The sequence below is a fragment of the Felis catus genome, chromosome B3 (assembly GCF_018350175.1).
Source record: "Felis catus isolate Fca126 chromosome B3, F.catus_Fca126_mat1.0, whole genome shotgun sequence".
NCBI classification, from domain to species: Eukaryota; Metazoa; Chordata; class Mammalia; order Carnivora; family Felidae; genus Felis; species Felis catus.
In genome coordinates, this window is record NC_058373.1 from 109,445,409 (window position 1) to 109,464,757 (window position 19,349).

Sequence of the window (19,349 nt, forward strand, 5' to 3'; positions counted from 1 at the left end):
TGTTATGGCAACACAGCCTAGGAAAAAACTATGGGGATCCTGAACACTATGGCGAATGTTACTATAATCCAAAACAGAAGAAATTTGCAGCTATATCTGTTACACTGCAGCATATATATGTGTATGTAAAATTATATATATATATACATACACACACTATAATGCTACATATTCTATATGATATATTATTACATTATATATATTATAGTTAGCCACCAATTAAAGTAGACTTCTCTCCCATCTCCTCCATAAAATAACTTTTTGGTTATTTTGGTTTTTTGACCTCCCCAAATCAATTGGATGATCCAAATTGCTTGAAAATGAGTGCTCATGAATCTCAAAAAAACCAATTCCCCCATAAAAAAAAGTACTTGATCCATTTGTCAAAATCATTTGCAGAGTTCCACGTCTTCTCTAAGACCAAGTACATTAATCAAACACAGGGCTTCAAAGGGGCTTCATTCTGAGCAACCCGATAGACAAATAAATTAGCTGCCAATGGCTCCTTTATAATGGAAGAGAGCCAAGCTGACCCAAGGGGAAAGGAGTAAATCACAGAGGGAACCTTCCAAGCAAAAGCAGCATTTGGGGACCCGAAACAAACCAATAAAGCCTTCCCATATACTCTTGTTTCCAAGAGTGTGAGCCAAGCACATGTGTGTTTATTCGCTAATAAGAAGATGCAAACGTCTCACATCTGGTTGATTTCTTAGGTGCTACAACCATAAAGATGTCTGTGTCTGGAATACCCGCTGGAGCATTGTGCTCAAATGTGGCAGCTCATAAACCTGATCGCACACGTCATAGCTATGATCCATAAGAACGTTTCCCTCTGAAACAATGCACTTCTGGAAGGTTTTCTTCTCTGTCGCCGGGATGAAATGCTTGAGGTTTCTCCTGTAGGTACGTGAAGAACTGTCCATTTTTAATTTGCAGAGCTTTTCACTGGTGACTCAGTGAGGGATGATGTCATATGTTATCCCACAACGGCTGGTGTGGTTCTCTCTGCTCACTTAAACCATTCCCTCTGTTTCTGTGGCAGACAGCGCTCTCCAGTTTCCATCTTTCGTCAGCTTCTTCCCAGCCAGCCCCAGGCAAACAGCCTCCCCAGCAGCAGATGAAACAGGAAGTCTGACAGCTTGAGTCTGCAGTGGGACCCCTAGTGTTTTCCCGCTCCATGCCCTGGCCGCGTTCCCCGCAAGTACAAACACACACACACAGAGCTCCCATTGTTGCAGCCTTCCCCAGCCCACTGAGCCTAATATGGAATGCAGCAGGAAACCCATGATTTCCTGATACTCCGCAAGCTGGAGGAAGCAAGGGGAAAACTCCATTAAAAAGCCCAGCTTTCCTCCATGTTAGATGTAAAGTGGAAAAGGGGGGGGGGGCAGATTAGCAGAACTGAAGCCGTCTGGAAGAGCACAGCGAAACCCTCGGGCTGTTGAAATTTCTAGACTGCCAGGAAGCCCCTAGAATTCAGAGAAAATGAGGGTTTCTTAACTCAAACTGTAGGGAAAGGGGACACGTGCTTTTAATCGTTCTCCCCAACGTGCGCCACCTTTCTTGGCCAGTATGGTAAGCACGAGGGCAGGTGCCAGCCGCCTGGAACAGGTCTGTGGAATCCAAGGCAACCTAAGGAAGGCAGCGTGATCTGGAGCCTGCCACTCGCTTCCCGCGCTCCATGGGCTCTGGGAGAGGCAGGAGAAGGAACAGCAGCTGCAGGGTCACAGCAGCTGGAGCCGCCAGGATGAACTGCGAGGAGGGAGATGACAGCGGCTGCGGCTGCAGGAGCACGGAGGAGAAGAAGATGTTGAAGTGCGTGGTGGTGGGCGACGGCGCCGTGGGGAAGACCTGCCTGCTCATGAGCTACGCCAACGACGCCTTCCCAGAGGAATATGTGCCCACTGTGTTCGACCACTATGCAGGTAAGAGGAGAGGGGGGGGAGCCTGTCCCTGCACACGCGGGGAAGATGCGGGCGGCGACACCCCAACCGCAGAGGGGCCTGCTTGATTTCCAGGGGCACTGATGGGCGCGGGCCCGGCGGTGGCCCCACAGCGGGGCGGAACCCACGGCCGAGGGCTTTGCTGCAACTCTTAGGACACTTTGTGCATCCCTTCGTATCCAAAACTTTTCCCCCCACTTCAATCAAATGAGCAACACTGGGAAACTAACCCTGAACTGCTCCTCCAGGCTTTGGGGCGGGAGATCTTACTCAACGTTGGCCTGAAGAGTTAATAACTTGTTATGTGAACGTTCTAAAATGTAGTGCAATCGCAACACAACTTTTTCACCAAAAAGAAACAGAAAGAAAGAAAGAAAGAAAGAAAGAAAGAAAGAAAGAAAGAAAGAAAGAAAGAAAGAAAGAGAAAAGAAAAACGTAGGCTACTGTAAACTTGATGAATTTCATGAACTTGCTTTTGAGAAACAAGATTTGTTTTGGAAGTTAAGAGAAAAAGTAAGAAAATGGAAAAATTGAGATCAGTTAGCACATTGACAAGTACACCTACAAACTTTAGAACATTCAAAAAAAAAAAAAACAAAACGGATGAAGTTGTGGCTACAGTATTTTAACTGTCATGCCTTAAAATGTTTTGTGTCCGATTTGATTGAAAAAAGAAAGTTGCCACTAACCACACAACTGGTGAGAGAGGTATTTTTGCCACTTTTCATATATTTACCTCATGCCATTTCATAAATGAAATGGTAAGATTAACAAACATTAGAACACTCATTTTTCTAATGAATTCATTTGGTGATGTACTGTTGTATTTTATGTTCCTAGGGTTATAGATGGGAGGAGTATTAAAAGATTTTAAATATCTATTAGGCAATCTGTATCTTGAATTAAAAGAAACATCTTTAATGAATATGTTTTTAAAGTAAAAATGAAGATAAAAATAAAATTTGAATCATTTTAAAGTATATCCAGAAAGGATCAAATCGGACACAAAATATTTGAAGGCATGACAGTTAAAATACTGTAGCCACAACTTCACTGTTTGGTGTTTTTTTTTTTTAATGTTCTAAAGTCTGTAGGTGTATTTGTCAATGTGATAACTGATCTCAATTTATCTGTTTTCTTTTTCTCTTAATTTCCAAAACAAATCTTATTGTTTCTCAAAAGCAAGTTCATGAAATTCTTCAAGTTTACAGTAGCCTAATTTTACAACTTTTTTCAACAGAGTGATCAGGTTGGTGAGTTATCAAAGATTTGAGATTTCACAAGAGGAAAATTTCCCTTCCTTCACCTTGGCTTTGGGTCAGGTTCAGCAGGGGGGGAAGTGACACAGGAAACCTGTGTGAATGTTGGCTTTGCTATGTGGCCATTTGAAATCCTCTTTCTAGAGGAAGTAGCTTCTTTTCCACAGCTAAACAATCACCTAGGTCCCACCCTTCACCTATATTTACATGATTTATGACAATACTACATAGCAGATAGAGAGAGAATCACAGTGAAAATAGTATCCACTTCCCAGAAGGTTTTTCTATATTTGTAAAAATTAAGAGCAAATTTTCATGCTGATTCCCTTAAGTTTTTCTGAAAATATAACTATGCCAAGAGAAGAACACTTTAATGAGAACAGAATAAAGAGAACAGGAAAACTTTTATGCGGAGAAAAAAGAAACCAGTAAAATTAAGAGGTCTGGGACTTAAGTAAGTTACTAAGATGTGAACTTCTTAGCAAAGGTTTTTTTATTTGACACCCTCTTTCTGCCAGGAAAGAGAAACTGGCTGGTACCTAATTTCAACAACTTTTAGATCAAAGAAAGGGCCCAAAATATACTAAAGGGAGAGGCTTAAGTGCTTTTGAGAATGATGCATCCTGATCCCCATCTATTGGTTGAACTAATTATCAGTCCAGTATAAGGAAGAGAGAAGACAAAACCAACTTTAGAGATAAAGTCAACTTATAAAAAAAATATTAGAGATCAAGCAAAGGCTGAACTACCACCAGTTTCCACTAGGACCAAGTTATTTTATATTTCAGTTGTGTATATACTTACTGCTATGTGAGCATCAAAGCATCTTTTTTCTTTTTTTTAATTTACATCCAAGTTAGTTAGCATATAGTGCAACAATGATTTCAGGAGTAGATTCCAGTGACTCATCCCCTATGTATAACACCCAGTTGAACATCAAAGCATCTTAAAGATTTTGGCTACTCTATGATTTCACCTCTCAGGAAATCACAGTCACTTTACCCAAAGCCATACTTTGCACATAGTAGACATTCCCAAACACTGTTACTTTGATTTACACTCTGTACCTTTCTAGGTACACAATCATCTCACAGGCTTTCAGTTAGGTTATAAAGGAAATGAAGACATGAGCCTCATACATCTAGGGTCACAATGAAGTGAACATTTCCATTCATAAAGAAATCTTCCCCATCATAAAGACACTCTCCTTTTACCACTGTCCTTCCCATATATGAGCTAATTGAATGTAAATCCTTATGCAGTTACATGAAAACCTTCAATTGTCAAAGAACTAATGCTGTCTTCCCCATGTGGAAAAGTATCCAGTACCCTGTCCCTGGGTCCTACTGGCCCATTCTGAAAGGACAAGCAGCAACTGAATTACCGAGTCTTTAAAATACTGCAGTTCAAGGGACACCTGGGTGGCTTAGCTGGTTAAGCGTCCAACTCTTGATTTCGGCTCAGGTCATGATCTTAGGGTTGGTAAGTTCGAGTCCCGTGTGCCAGTGCAGAGCCTGATTGGGATTCTTTCTCTCTCTGTCTCTCCCTGCCTCTCTGCCCCTTCCCTGTTCATGTGCGTTCTCTCTCTCTCCCTCTCCCTCTCTCTCTCTCTGTCTCTCTCACTCTCTCAAAATAAATAAACTTTAAAAACAAAAAAAGTAAAGAGAAGAAAAACGCAGTTCAAGTCAAAGAGAGCCTGTTCCTTGAAGATTTTTCCATAACAGTGGCCCATCCCAGGAAAGTGGAGATACAACAAGAAGGGTATGAAGCATACCACTCAGGATGGTGGGCGTTGAAGCCAGACAGCCCACTTCCAACACTGGCACTGCCATTGGGGTGTGGCCTTGAACAAGTTATTTAACCTTTCTGTGCCTTAATTATCACAAATGGACAAAAAAAGGACCATAAAGGCATTAGGAGTGTTGGTGAGGCAAAATAAATAATACACGCGAAGTTCTTAGAACAGTGCTTCACACATGATAAGTGTTAGGTACCTAGAAGCTACTATTATTAAGAATAAGTTCTCGGGGCACCTGGGTGGCTCAGTCGGTTGAGCATCCGTCTTCAGCTCAAGTCATGATCTCATAATCTGTGAGTTCGAGCCCCGCATCAAGCTCTGTGCTGATAGGCTCCGAGCTATGGAGCCTGCTTTGGATTCTGTGTCTCCCTCTCTCTCTGCCCCTCCCCTGCTCATGCTCTGTCTCTCTCTGTCTCAAAAATAAATAAAGTTATTAAAAAAAAAAAGAAAGAATAAGTTTTCTACACTTGCACACAGTTATGAAAGGAAATTAAAATGTAACTAAGAGGTAAAGACTCCAACAAAGAAAACTATAATTCTAGTGGTATTCGTCAAATGGAGTAGGATGTGATAAATGCATGTGTTGTCTTATAATACAGTTATCACATGTATTGATACTTGACAAATATGCATGGAGTAATAGTAGCGGGATATTAAATTGGGAGGGGAAATCTCAGTTTTGCATGAGTCCTTATGAAAAAAGTTAACAACCAGATAGAAAAAAAAATTTTTTTTTACGTCTTCTGAATCTTAGTTATTTTCCCTCCACCCAAATGTATGTCTCCTCCAGGCATCTTTCCTTGACTGCATAAGGAGAGCTCCTTGTTCCATCTTCAACCTATCTCCAGAAATGTGTTTACTTTGTAGAAGACGAACGACTTCAACCATGTAGGGCAATTTGTCTGTTTCCTTGTGTTTCCCACTCCCACCGTGCTCTGAGCTCCTGAGACAGAGTAGTGTCTTGCCAAATCCCACGGTCAGTTCTCAGTCATCATCTACTGGATGGCTTGGAGGCTTTTTTTATGGCTAATTACTATCTCTCTGCTTGGTTTCTGGGATAACAGGTTCTCCTGGCTTTTATTCCCCTCACTTGGCAAATCTCTGTCCATCTCCTCTGCCGCCTGCCCCATCTCCTCCCCCCCATTATATGTTGGCACACCTCAGTGTTCGGTCCCTCAGTTCCCTTGCCTATTTTGCTCATGCCTAAGTTGGTTGTATCTAGTCTCATGGCTTTGAATATTATTTATATGCCACCGACTCCCCAGTTTATAACTCTGGCCCTGAGACTCAGATTTATATATCCAGCTGCCCATTTGAATATATAGTAACAACTAATTTCTCAAACTGTGAAAACAAAATTCTTTAACTCCTCCCATCTATTTCTCCCCTAGTCTTCCCCGTGCAAGTACACGACCACTACCTTCCACCCATTGCTTAGAACAAAAACTTTGTTATTACACTTGACTCCTTTCATCCTATGACAATACCCCCCACCCTCTCCTTTCAAACCGTTTGTTATTACTCTGTTATTACTTTGTTACTACTGCCGATCAGCGCAACATTCAAAATACAACTCAAGCGCCATCACTTCTCGCCACCTACATTGCTTCACTCTTGTCCAACTCACCTCATTTCTCATCTAAGCTAGTGTGCTCACCTCTCACTTCCCTGCTTCCAAACTTGCCCTCCTCTCGTCGGTTCCCCACACAGCCGGAAGGGGGGCTATCCATGGCCCGAATCCTCCAATCCCTTCACACTCAGACCCCATCAGTTATCATGGTCTACAAGGCACTCCATGACTTGGTCCCTGTTACCACCACACTCTCCTCTTCAGTATTTCTGCTCTAGCCACACTAGCCATCTTGGCATCCCTCAAACACACCGATATCCCACTTTCCTTGAAGACCTCACACTTGCCCTTCCCCCAGCCTAACACTATTCCCCCAGATCCTCTTCAGCTTCAATTGACCACATTATTGAACACATTCACACACAAACATACACACACACACACACACACACACACACACACAGAGTCACTCTTTAACCACTTATCCTGCTACATCTTTATTCATAACATTTCACACCACCTGGCATCACCCTTACATTTATTTGGTTGCTGTTTTTATCCCACACTGGAATGTAAACTCCATGAGGGCAAGGACTTTGTCTTGTTCACTGCTCTGTCTCCAGCTTTTAAAGCAGAGCCCAACATACATTAGATTCTCAATAGATAGTTATTGCATAAATGAATTAGTATGTCTTAGTCATCTTTGTCCCTCCAGTGCTTAGGTAATTTCTTGCCCATTGAAACGTGGCTGAATAAACAAATAAACTGCTTGTCCGATCTTTAGGAATGAACATGTTTGGAAATTAATTACATTTATTCTATTTTTGAACTATTTTGTTCACATTTTAAGTATCATTTTATCTCTACTGGAATTGTAACATAGTGTTGAGTTTTCTTGACCTAAGTGGCCATTGTCACAGCTGTTGAATAATGTAACTCTGCAATGTGTACATTTCATTTGGAAGCAGATGAGCTGAAAATTGTTCCATATGCCTTATATTTAAAAGACTACCTAAATTTTGGGTGGCTCCCTTCAAGACTTATAGTTCTTATATACAGAACATGTTTCAGAGTGCCTCCAAGTTCAACTAAGGGCTAGGACTAAAAATTGGGAGCAGTGGGATGAAGGTAGGTAGGATCACTCATACTTTCTACAAGTGAGCCTGAGAAACATCTCTGGGCCTTGCTTCCTACTCCCTTCTAGGATGACTCAAGAATTCCTAACAACATTTAGAGCTTTCACAGCTCACCATGGAACAATCACATTTCTTCTTCCCTCATATCTTTATCTTATCTTGAACTTTGAGTTTTGCAACAGACCACACCCTCCCACCCACCCCCCCCCCCCGCCCTCACTGGTAAATTATTATCAAGTGATGTTTCACATAACATATGACATAGGGATAACACCTCCATTTTGCATTTAGTTAGATTGTATGTTGAGTTAGATTATGTCCATGGTTTGTATGTTTATCTACATGGGTGTGTCAAATAAGCCTGATCGGGTTGAAGCCTGTGCACGGTGTACCTCATTCACCATTTCCATCATCCTCTGGCTTAGAATTGATTTTGTCTGTGGCTCTTTCTTCTGTCGCCCACCCCTCCCAGAGTTTGTCAAAAACTACCTGTGTTTCAAGACTCATTTTTGAAGTCACTATTTCCAAATCCAGGCACCTATGCAGGAAATTAACATGATTTATGGAAAGAAGGGAAAATCTCATTGCTCTATCAGCTGAGTAAGATGTAAAAGAAAGTTGTTTTCACAAAGAGCTGGAAGTCCAGTCTAATTTTTCCACAAATTAAATGGTGATCAGTCCAAGATAGACTCAATCACCACCTGGCCTTAATAGCCAGATCAAGAGGGGAAGCTATGTCCAATCCACAGAGGGGCAGGAAGGAATAACATAAAATAATAGAAAGTGAATGAAAGCAAAGCCCCAGGCCTATAAAGGTTTGTGACATAGTTCTGCCCATTTGTGAATATTTACTCAGGAGTTTCTCTTTTGTTTTTTCTGAAGACACCTGAGAGTCTCTAGAGAACGGATGAGATTCATTCTCTGTAAGCCAAAAGGAAGCCTGAAACAACTCTCATGGGACTATGAAATGAATTACCAGGATTTTAACCTTAGACGAAAATATAAAAGAAGTTTGTGTAAGAGGAGACATGAATGGACCAGTGGAATCACTCACTCTGTTCCTTCTAAATGCAGTGATGCTCAAAAACATGAAGTCTTGGGGCGCCTGGGTGGCTAAGTCAGTTGAGCAGCCGACTCTTGATTTTGGCTCAGGTTATGATCTCACAGTTCCTGCGATTGAGCCCCAAGCTGGTTTCTGCAGTGACAGCACAGAGTCTGCCTGGGATTCTCTCTCTCTCTCTCTCTCTCTCTCTCTCTCTCTCTCTTTCTCTGCCCCTACTTGTGCTCACTTGTGCTGTCTCCCTCTCTGTCAACATAAATAAATAAATGTAGAAAAAAACCCCACAAAGTCTTATAGATATCCAACCCCCCAAGGTCTCTTTTTGAGGTGGTGTAATGTATAGCTGATGCTTTTTCTGGACCCTTGGAGGCCACACCAAAGGCGCAGTGGCAGGAATTATACAGACAGTTCCTCCCGCAGTCTACACTGAGATGCTTATGAAAGCAAGCACATTCAGAGGCTTCAAGGGTGCAAATTACACTCCGAAAGGCAAAGCATGCTGCAGAGATGGTCAATTATGAGCCGCATGCTCTTTGGCATAAGAAAAGATAGAAGAGGGATAAAGAAAATTAAGTTTCTGTGACCCAAGAAAAACCATGCCCTCAGCATTGGACACCACATCTGCCATTCCCAGCCCTCCCGCATTCCAGTTTTAGCTGGCAACAAGCCAAGGAGGGAGACCAGTCCAGGCTTCAGCGGACAGGCTCCCTGTGACCAAGACATTTCGTTCCACATAGCCTGGCCTCACTCCCCTCACTTCCAGGCTAGGAAACCCTTCATAAATTTTACTACCTACCTGCCCATTGAGGTTGGGCTTCAGGTAAACGGTATTTTATTTCTGGAATAGCTTTTCCAAAATCTGCCATTTCTCCCACTTCGTGTGGGCCAAATAGCGAATTTGGCTCCAGGATGGCCCAGCACATTGGACGTTTATGTTTTGGAGACACTTAGCCTGTTTTACAAAGGCAGCATGAAGGTGGGTGACAAATATAAGGCCTCTCGGGAAAGGACAGGAAAGAAAAGTCAACAGAAACAGTCTCCCTCATCAATCCTGACCACAAGATTGCAAGGGTCTATGATGGAGGCTCTGTCCTCGGTGTAAGGATACAGCTTCTGATATTATGCTGAAAACTGACTTCCCCACGTACAGAAATCCATGGCACCCCTTAGGTGAGTCAGCAGAATCCCAACAGTTAACTCTCTGGCCGTAACGCAGTCAGGATAATTCCATCATGAATTCAACAGAGACCAACTGTGAGTCACAGAGTGTCCTGGCACTGTTCCTGAAAGCTCTGAAGTCTACCAGCTTCTTGGAAGCGTCCAATTTTCATGAAACAAAAGGACCTGATTCCTGTGTATTCGCTCGGTTTCGTCTTGGTTGTGAAATACAGCTTTTATTTCTGGCACTCTTCATTCCCAGGATGAGCATGAATCTCATTATGGCCATGTGTGACCCAACAAGAAGGGTGGTAGTGTTATTTATGAAACTGAAATGCCACTAGTATATGTATTAACAACAATAACAGTCGCTATGCACTTCCATAGTCTTTGGTATGATTCAGGCATATTTGGGATATTTTCACACATCAGTTTATTGCTTCCTCACAATGACCCTGGGAGGTGTATTATTTTCCCAATTTTACTGATGAGGAAATCCAGGCATGGAGACACTAACCAATTTTCCCAAAGTTGAATAACTTGTAATGGAGGAAGTGGAGGTCATGAAGCAGTAAACAAACAACACAGGCAGTGTAGAGTTTGGTAGCTAATAACATCAATCTAAAAGCCACTGTTAGTTAGGGTATGCTAACCCAAAAATGTAAGGGATTAACACCGTGGCAGGATGTTTCTTGCTAATGTGATGGTTCTGGGCAAGTAATTCAAGTCAGTGAGGCTGCTTTCCTCTGTTTAGTCATTTAGACACCCAGGCTCCATCCATCTTGTGACCCTGCCATCCCTTGGGATCTCATCGCTATCTGCATCCAACCAGCCTAATGAGAAAGAACATGGACAGACTCGGTGGAAAGTTTTCTGGGCCAAGACTGGAAGTGACAGACATCATTTCCAGTCACACTCCATAGGCCTTGTAACTTAGTCACCAGGTCACACTTCAGGCTGAAAGAGGCTGGGCTATGAAGCCTTTCCTACATGCCCAAGAGCGGAAAGAATAGATTTCGGTAGAAACCAGCTATCTCCACTTGTATCAGCCTCTCCATCCATGAAATATCCTTTCACACTGTTTCCCACACGTAAAACAAGCTTGCCCTTTTCCAAAGAAGGACTGGCCAGAGTCCCACGCTGTCACTGCACCAGGTCAAAGCCCAGTGTTTGCGGATGATACACAACTCTTTTTTTTTTTTTCACAGCTCTTTGCATTTGATGGAGATGTAGCTCCTTGTGGTCCAATAGGAAATTCAGTATCTGTCCCATTTATACAATCACCCCTTAAACAATGGTGGAACAGGGATGAAATAGCCAAAATATTCAAAACCCCTTCAAAAAAGGAAAAAATGGTGGCGGGTGGGGGGGTGCCTGGGTGGCTCAGTCGGTTAAGCGTCTGACTTCAGCTCAGGTCATGATCTCACGATCTGTGAGTTTGAGTCCCGCATCAGGCTCTGTGCTAACAGCTCAGAGCCTAGAGCCTGCTTCAGATTCTGTGTGTCTCTCTCTCTCCTCTCTCTCTCTCTCTCTCTCTCTCTCTCTCTCTCAAAAATAAACATTTTTAAAAAAGGGAAAAAGAAAAGGAAAAAATGGGAGGCACATAGCAATAACAGAATCCTGATGGCAAACATTGGGAAGACTCCCTGTGCTGGCAGTGGAAGAAGTTTCTTGAATTGACCCTGATGCTATTCTCCGGGAGGAATTCCTTCATCCCTCAGTCTCCGCTTTTCCTGGCTCAGGTCTGGGAGGTTCTTCTTCCTCATCCATTGTCCTCTGTGATACACATCTGAATTAGACCTTTAGGCGCATGTGTTTCTTGGGGACTGTAACACTTTCACAGCCTGCTTCTTGCTTGTACAGTTTTGGGGGGGCTCAGTGTTGTTTCACAGCTGTAAGCATATCTAGTCCACGTTTGGCATTTCTTTGGACACACAACTCTTTCAAAAATTTACCAGGTTTCTGGTAATTTCCGTGTACCAGTAACCATATCCAAGACCAAAGTATGTCTTCCTTAGACGTAATTCTTAAACAGTCTTCATTTGTCTGCTTCTGGTAGCCAATGCCCTTTTTTCTCAAATTCACAATAGCTACTGGGAGGCCATATGAAGCAGCAGGCTTAGATGCAAGGGACCTGATCTTTGACACATAGCTGATTCTCTTGCTTAAACAGAGAAATGGGCATTTATGGCTCAAATCCTTTTTTTTTTTAACGTTTATTTTTGAGAGAGCGCAAGCAGGGGAGGGGTAGGGGGAGGGGTGTACATTGGGAAGACCCCCTGTGCTGGCAGTGGAAGAAGTCTGCACCCTCTGTAGAGGATCCAAAGCAGATGTCGCTCTGACAGCAGCGAGCCCCCTGTGGGACTCGAGCTCATGAACCAGAAGATCATTAACTGAGCCAAAGTCAGACACTCAACTGACTGAGCCACCCAGGTGCCCCCGAATCCTTTTTGAATTGTATCTTCTATTTGTGGAATCCAAAAATAATCGATTTTACTCGAGGGGCTCTCTAAGTCCATTAACATTTGTGTTCTATCAAACTCTGCTTAAAAAAAAAACGACCAATTCAGTTCTTTTCTTTCTTGTAACACCTTGCTAAACACAGTAACAATTAACATACAAGAACGTTCTGGTTTTTCCCAATTTTTTTTTCACATGCTACAAACTCTGTAGGAACTGTTCACCTTCCAGGCTTCACAGACAATAGTTTTTTAAAAATACAGTTTTGCCACAGGATAACTTAGATCTCTGTCTTTCCAGCCTATCCTGTTTTCTTACCACCTGCCACTTAACAGCTCAGCCAACAGCACACTATTTTAGGTTTTTGTAATGATGACACCACACTCAATAGACTAGGATGCTGTAACAAACAGACCCAAACATCAAATGATTCAAACTATGAGAATTCTGTGTCTTGCTCAGATAACAGATTGGGCAAGTGTTCAGGTTGATGAGATGGTTCTGCTCCATGGGGCCATTAAGGATTAACTTTTTTCTGTCTTGTGACTCTTCTGGTACCCAGAATACGGAGGAGTGAAGGCAAGGAGTGGCGGTGTGGGCCAGATCCACAAGTGGAATGTGCCACTTCTGTTCACATCTCATTGGAGAGAAGCCAAACCCTCGGCCACACATTATTACGAGAGAGGTTAGCTTTATGCCCAAAGAAAAAGTGAGCAGATGCTAATGGACACTTAGTAATCTTTGCCATTATCACGAAGTTGACATTTCTCGCGTCAACTACAATAGGCCAGGCGCCTGGGGGGCTCAATCAGTTAAGCATCTGACTCTTGATTTCATTTCAACCCAGGTCACGATCTCATGGTTTGTGAGTTTGAGCCCTGCGTCAGGCTCTGTGTGGACATCAGGGAGCCTGCTTGGAATTCTCTCTCCCTCCCTCTCTCTCTGCCCCTCCCCTGCTTATGCATTCTCTCTCTCTCTCTCAAAATTAAAAAAAAAAAATACTTTAAGGAAAAAAATACATGGGGCGCTTGGGTGGCTCAGTCGGTTGAGCGTCTGACTCTCAGTTTCGGCTCAGGTCATGATCTCACCAGTTTGTGGGTTCGAGCCCCACCTCAGGCTCTGTGCTGACAGTGCAGAGCCTGCTTGGGACTCTCTCTCTCCCTCTCTCTCTGCCCCTCCCCCCCAAACAGTAAATAAAGTTCAAAAAAAATTTTTTTTAAATACAGTAGACCCACATGAACAATATGAATTGCCCTAAGCACCATATTTAATTAGGTGTTTGTTCAGCTGCAGATGACATACCTGTATTTCCCAAACGTACCTGCTCATCGGAAAAACCTGCTTGTTGAAAATGCAGATTCTTTAGTCCATGCCATAGTTTTAGTCTGCTGTATGAGACCCACTGAGAGAAAGAGCTGTCGATATAAATTTCAACAAGCATCCTAAGTGTTTCTTATTAGATGGACTCTATTAAACTGCCATTTTACAGTTCAAAATCTTCTGGATTTCCTAAGTTCATGTAGTTCAATCTAATGTAATTTAGCAGGTTCAGAAAACCTTTCTTTATACTGTAAAGATGCCTATAAATCCAGTTTAAGAGGAATAACTCCATGATAATACATCAATCATTAAAAAGCAACTTAAAAATAGATATCCACATATATAATTTCTTGACTTGGGAGTTTCTAACAGGGAAAATTGTGTAAAACAGAAGAGGCCCTTAGAGCCTCTCAGAAACAAGTAGCAAATGCCTAAATGAGGACTAGAGTGTTCTCATCAAAGATATGCCCTCAGAATTCAGGCTGGGGCTCGGAGAGACCCTGGAAGAAAGAGAACGTACAAGGCTGAGAATCAGAAGGGCTGATGGGAGAGGGCTGGGGTGAGGAGGGGAGCCTCCGAGCTCAGAACGGAGATGAGTAGAAATTGTAAAAAAGCAGACAGGGGGCTGACTAAGCAAACTGAGGCGCCCCAGCGCCAGCTGCTGGGAGAAAAGCCTGGGCTGTGACTGACGTGGCCCCACAACCGTGAACCCCTGTTCGTAGAGCCTGCTGTCTGTAAAACACCCATCAGCCTGGAAGACGTTCAGTGGCCTCATCGAGGGAAAATCAGAGAACACCTCCTCTCGTGGGAAGAAGCAAAGGGGTCTTGAAAAACAGGAAGGAGCCTGGGACCCTTGGGGTGGTTTTTGGTGCAGCTCTGCATGTCTTGGACACTATTTATTGTTCTTCCATATCCACCCAGCCCTACGATTATGAAATGAACATAAACATCTGTTTCCCCTTGGCCAATCCTTCTGTTCTTCATGCTTTGACCTACATTTGGGAAAAAGGAGAAAAAACAAAAATGGAAAACCTCCTAAGCTGCAATCACTGAGAGTCCAGAAAGGCTACTTCTTGGGCTAGAATCTGGTTCCTGAAAGAGATAGCATGTCAATTTGGGGGGAGGCAGAAATTTCAGAACTGGGGCTCAGGCACCCTTCCTGGGTCAACCAGTTGACAAACAGTGCTGCTAGTGGGGACCAAGTCTTCCTTTGGAGTTTCTCCAGCTGTTTTAATACACATTCGTAAGCCAAGCCTCAGAATGCAATTCTCCTCGCCAACAGGGGAGAAACGATGTTCTGTGAGGCCTGAGCAGAATGAAACATAGGGAGCAAAATTGCCTCCAAATCCTTTTGCAGTCATGTCTACAGTTGATTAATAAAAACAGCAATTCACTAATGCTATTCAGCTAAGGATGTAATATGTGCCAAGCAAGCCCTGTGTTATTTTGCTATCTTCTTTGGGCCTCACGTCATCTCTAGGTAGCGAAAGTCTCCTTTCACCTGGCAGAAAGGATTCCAACCTATCAGCTCGAAGGTTATCTCTTCAGTGAGGCCAAACCACTCTGATTCAATTGGGCTTCCTTTCGAGACCTCCTTATTTCCTCTGTAGTTACTATCTCATTTATTTAATTGTCCATTTCTTGTCTCCCTCTAGAATATACACTTCACAATGGCAAGCTTCCTTCTGTCTTGTTTACTCTATGTCTCAATGCTGGGGAATGAGCCTAGGACACAATAGACACTCAGAAATGTCTACTGAATGATTGCTTGAATGAATGAATGAATGACACCTGAGAGTCTCACAGTGCACTTACACTAAGTGTAAGTGTGTGAATAGTCAGGATTATAGTCAGGACTGACAGAATAGTCAGTCATTCTGTGTGAATAGTCAGGATAATTTTCTGTGTTGAAAGGATGTATCCTAAGCATCATAAACACACATTCAGAAATGTTGTATTGGCTTCGTTTAGAACTTGTAAAGCAATTTTATTTTTCTTGGGGAAAAAAATCCAAAAGATTTTGTTCTGGTCAAATTTCAATCTTGTGAGTTCTGAGTGATTAAACTAGGCAAAAAGTTGTTTTCCTATTTATATAAGGCATTTCTGTTTTATCTCTGTTTTTCAGGATGTTATGTACTAGAGGCAAAAAGAAAAACTTAATTCCTTAAAGTATGTGCTGTTTAACTTTCTTTTCAGATAGGAGATTAGTTATGAGGAAAAACAGTGAGTCGATCATCTCCTAAATGTATAACAGGGGTAAAACTCCTAGGAATTATGATTGATACTTATAAAATGTAATCATTCGGTAGCTAGAAAGTATACTAATTTTCAGCTGATATGCTTGCAAGAAATGCAATGAACATGTTCGTATATATTAATAATGAGGCTTTTTAATGATCTCACAGTTCATGAGATCTAGCCCCACATTGGGCTCTGCACTGACAACACGGAGCCTGCTTGGGATTCTCTCTCTCCCTCTCTCTCTGCCCCTTCCCTGCTCATGTGTGCACTCTGTCTTTCCCAAAGGAAGTAAATAGACCTTTAAAAAAATAATGAGGCATTTTATACTTGTCAAAGTGAAAGTTATTAGAAGAAAACTGGCTATGGCCTCTCTCTCTCTCTCTCTCTCTCTCTCTTTCTCTCTCTCCCCCCGCCCAAGACTCCTTTCTGCTCATGTTGGATACACATGTACTGTGAGCCCTACATGCATCTTTCCTCAACCAAAATGAATTTTGCATGACACTTGCCATAGTTCAAGCTGGTAAATACGAACCTTAAGAATGTTCAACAGTAAATGTGTTTTTAACCGAACTTTTCAAAAGAGAGGATTAATGTTAAATCTTAAGTGTCAATATTAGGCACAAACTTGACTGTAGAGGTTTAATGCTATTCATTCCGTTCATTTACCCTCTTAATAATTCTCCCTATCAAGTCCTTCCTTTTAGATAAACTGAATCCATCAGGCAGCAGATCGAAGCTACTTTCACTCAAGCTCAGCAAAGATGGAAAAATCCTTAGTAGTATCATCCTCAGAATGATGGCTCTTAATGTATTTGAAAGTGGAGGAAATTTTCGTATAATACACCCAGCTCTTTCCAGCTCCTTTCAGAGAGACCTGACCTTGTATTTCCCCATTTTTCATGGGTAGCTTCTCACAAATTCAGTTTACATCAATCGCGAATAACTTGCATTTCAAATCCATAGCTGACACACAGTAGCTTGTGTAATGGTTTGGTAGGAATGGAGATCTCACCAAAATAGTTAGGTACAGTCCTAACAGGATATAAAAGTCTAAACTAAATCTTTTCAAGGACTTCTATCTTGTTTCCTTTTTCACCTGTTATTTAAATGAAGTTAGGTCAATCGGACTAATGTAAAGGACTGAAGTCACCAATATGAGAGTACTACATTTCTCTCCCAGCATTTTAATAAACCTCTATTAAGTTATTCCCAGGTTTATCTGCATTATAATATTGTGTTGAGTTTCAAAATACCAGATTTCTGCAAATCCCCAAATTAATCTCGGCTCCATAGGTTTAAACATGTTTTGGTATTACAGGAGACCTTTGGTTCCCTGTGGTTACCAGAGATCACTGTGTTTTACAGTACTGAATACCCTCTCCTTGTAATAGATCCACTAGTCTTACTAGGATTTAGTATGTAATAGACTACAAATCATCCTGAATGACTTTTATGCTTCATTTAGCTCCTACCAGTTAACCCATTAAAAGCTTCTTTAGCCAGACATCCTATTTGGCAACCTCAGCAATTACTATAGATTGAATTTCAGTTTCACAAAAGACATCCTATTCCAGGGTAGTCTAGCACTCAGTGGATTTTTCTGGATCCTGGGAGAATCTTAGGCTCTAAGCTCTAGGAGTCCTGGAATACTTACAAGAGATCATGAGTTATTTTGGACCCTACTGCATCATCAACTAACCTTAACTATAGTAATCTACACAGGAAAAGAAATCACTTCACATCACGCCTAGTTCTGTATGTGGGTCCTCAAATGATTTCCAAGCTTTCAAGGGTTAGATGTCCAAGTGTTAGAGCTTACTGTGGTGAAGGAGTGAAGGAAGTCAGAAACAAACAGAAACATGACTTTCAAAGCATCTACACAACATTTGAGAGCCCATTTTGTTTGCTTTCAGTGTCACAAGGAGCTAGTAAACTCTCCGTGGTGTTCCTTTCTGATGACATCACTGCCTCAGCTTTCCCATCTTTTACCACCTCGTGAACAGTTTCAATGCCTCTTCCCTGTGACAGGAGGAAGAGTTTCTATTCTACTGACAGTGACACTTAGCTCCAATTTTCAGCCAATGTCTGCTTACTCCCACAAACCCTACCATTAACTCAGAGCCCAGAGAAAAAGCACCACATAAAGCATATTGAGGGTGAGAAGGATCAGCCCGCAGAGTGATCTAATTGTCCGTTAAAAGTTGTTACTATTTTTCTATTTCTTTGTAAGTGGACACCCTACAACCTTTAAGCAAAGTATCTGAAAATGGGGACTTCAGAGGGTTTAATGCACATTTTTTTTTCTTTTCAAGGTTCTTAAAATCAATAATCTGCTGTTGAAAGATATATGACATTCTCAAGAAAGAGCCTCAGGAAAATTGTTTTCGTTCTTATTTAGTCTTCCCATGTTCTTCTACTTTTTAAAACATTTCTTAATGTTTATTTTTAAGAGAGAGAGGAAGGGGGGGGGGGGGGGAAGGGCAGAGAAAGAGGAAGACAGAATCTGAAGCAGGCTCCAGGCTCTAAGCTGTCAGCGCAGAGCCCAATGCAGAGCTTGAACCCACGAACCATGAGATCGTGACCTGAGCCTAAGTCAGACGCTTAACTGACTGAGCCACTCAGGTGCCCCTCCTACTTCTTCTTTAAAGGATTTCAAACTTTTCTTTGGTACGTGCATGAAGGTTTCCTCCCCCTCTGCGGAACCTCCATACAGTGACTTCTACATGAAAGGGAATGTACATCTTCTAAGAGAAAGGCAGTGGTATATGAACTTGACAAGCTGCCAAATTTCATGCTAATACTATTTAAATTTAGTCCTTTATTAGGGAAAAAAAGACTTTAGAAATACTTTAATGGTATATGTGAGAATCATAGAAATTCAGTTATGGTAATTATAGCGTGATGTAAAAGAACTCAGAAAAGACTGCATATTTCTGCCTCGGTGAATGAATCAGCGATTCAGAAGGAATAATGCAAGTCTGCCCCTGAGCAATGTCTGTCCAATCTTTGGAAAGAGAAAATTGAGCAAAATTTTTCTCCATAATTCTCCCAGGACAGGGTTCTTTCAGCCCCAAACTCGTGGTACTTTTTCCACTAAGATCCACTGGGATCCTTTCTTCAGGACAGATGGTGATCCTCCCCTGTTACTCCCCAAATTCCTGCTTTTCTCTCATTTGAACATCAAGTCTCAGAAACATAATATTTCTTGTATTCTAGGGATGAAGACAAGCACAGGAATGCCTGGTCCCTGGAGTCTCTGACTGGGTAACTCCATCCCACTCCCCAGGGAAGGTGCTGTTTGAAAGTAGGGGCTGGAGTTCTGTTCCGTTAAATCAGAGTAGGCTCTTTTCATGAGAACCACATGTTCTCAGAAAACATCCAAGTGTGGCCTGAATTACAAAAGG

General features: G+C 42.2%; 1 protein-coding gene and 1 non-coding gene across 2 annotated transcripts in view; both read left to right on the plus strand.

Moving 5' to 3' along the window:
- Positions 1-1,084: 1,084 nt before the first annotated feature.
- The window catches only part of RHOJ (ras homolog family member J), an 87,454-nt gene continuing 69,189 nt past the window's right edge, over positions 1,085-19,349 (plus strand). Inside the window, exon 1 of the mRNA XM_011283255.4 lies at positions 1,085-1,925. Coding sequence (XP_011281557.2) covers positions 1,682-1,925 — 244 coding nt within the window. The 5' untranslated portion in view covers positions 1,085-1,681. The remainder of the gene's footprint in view (positions 1,926-19,349) is intronic.
- TRNAE-CUC lies at positions 13,411-13,503 on the plus strand. The gene is given in 2 exon segments: positions 13,411-13,447; positions 13,455-13,503. It is a non-coding gene; the product is annotated as a tRNA-Glu (tRNA).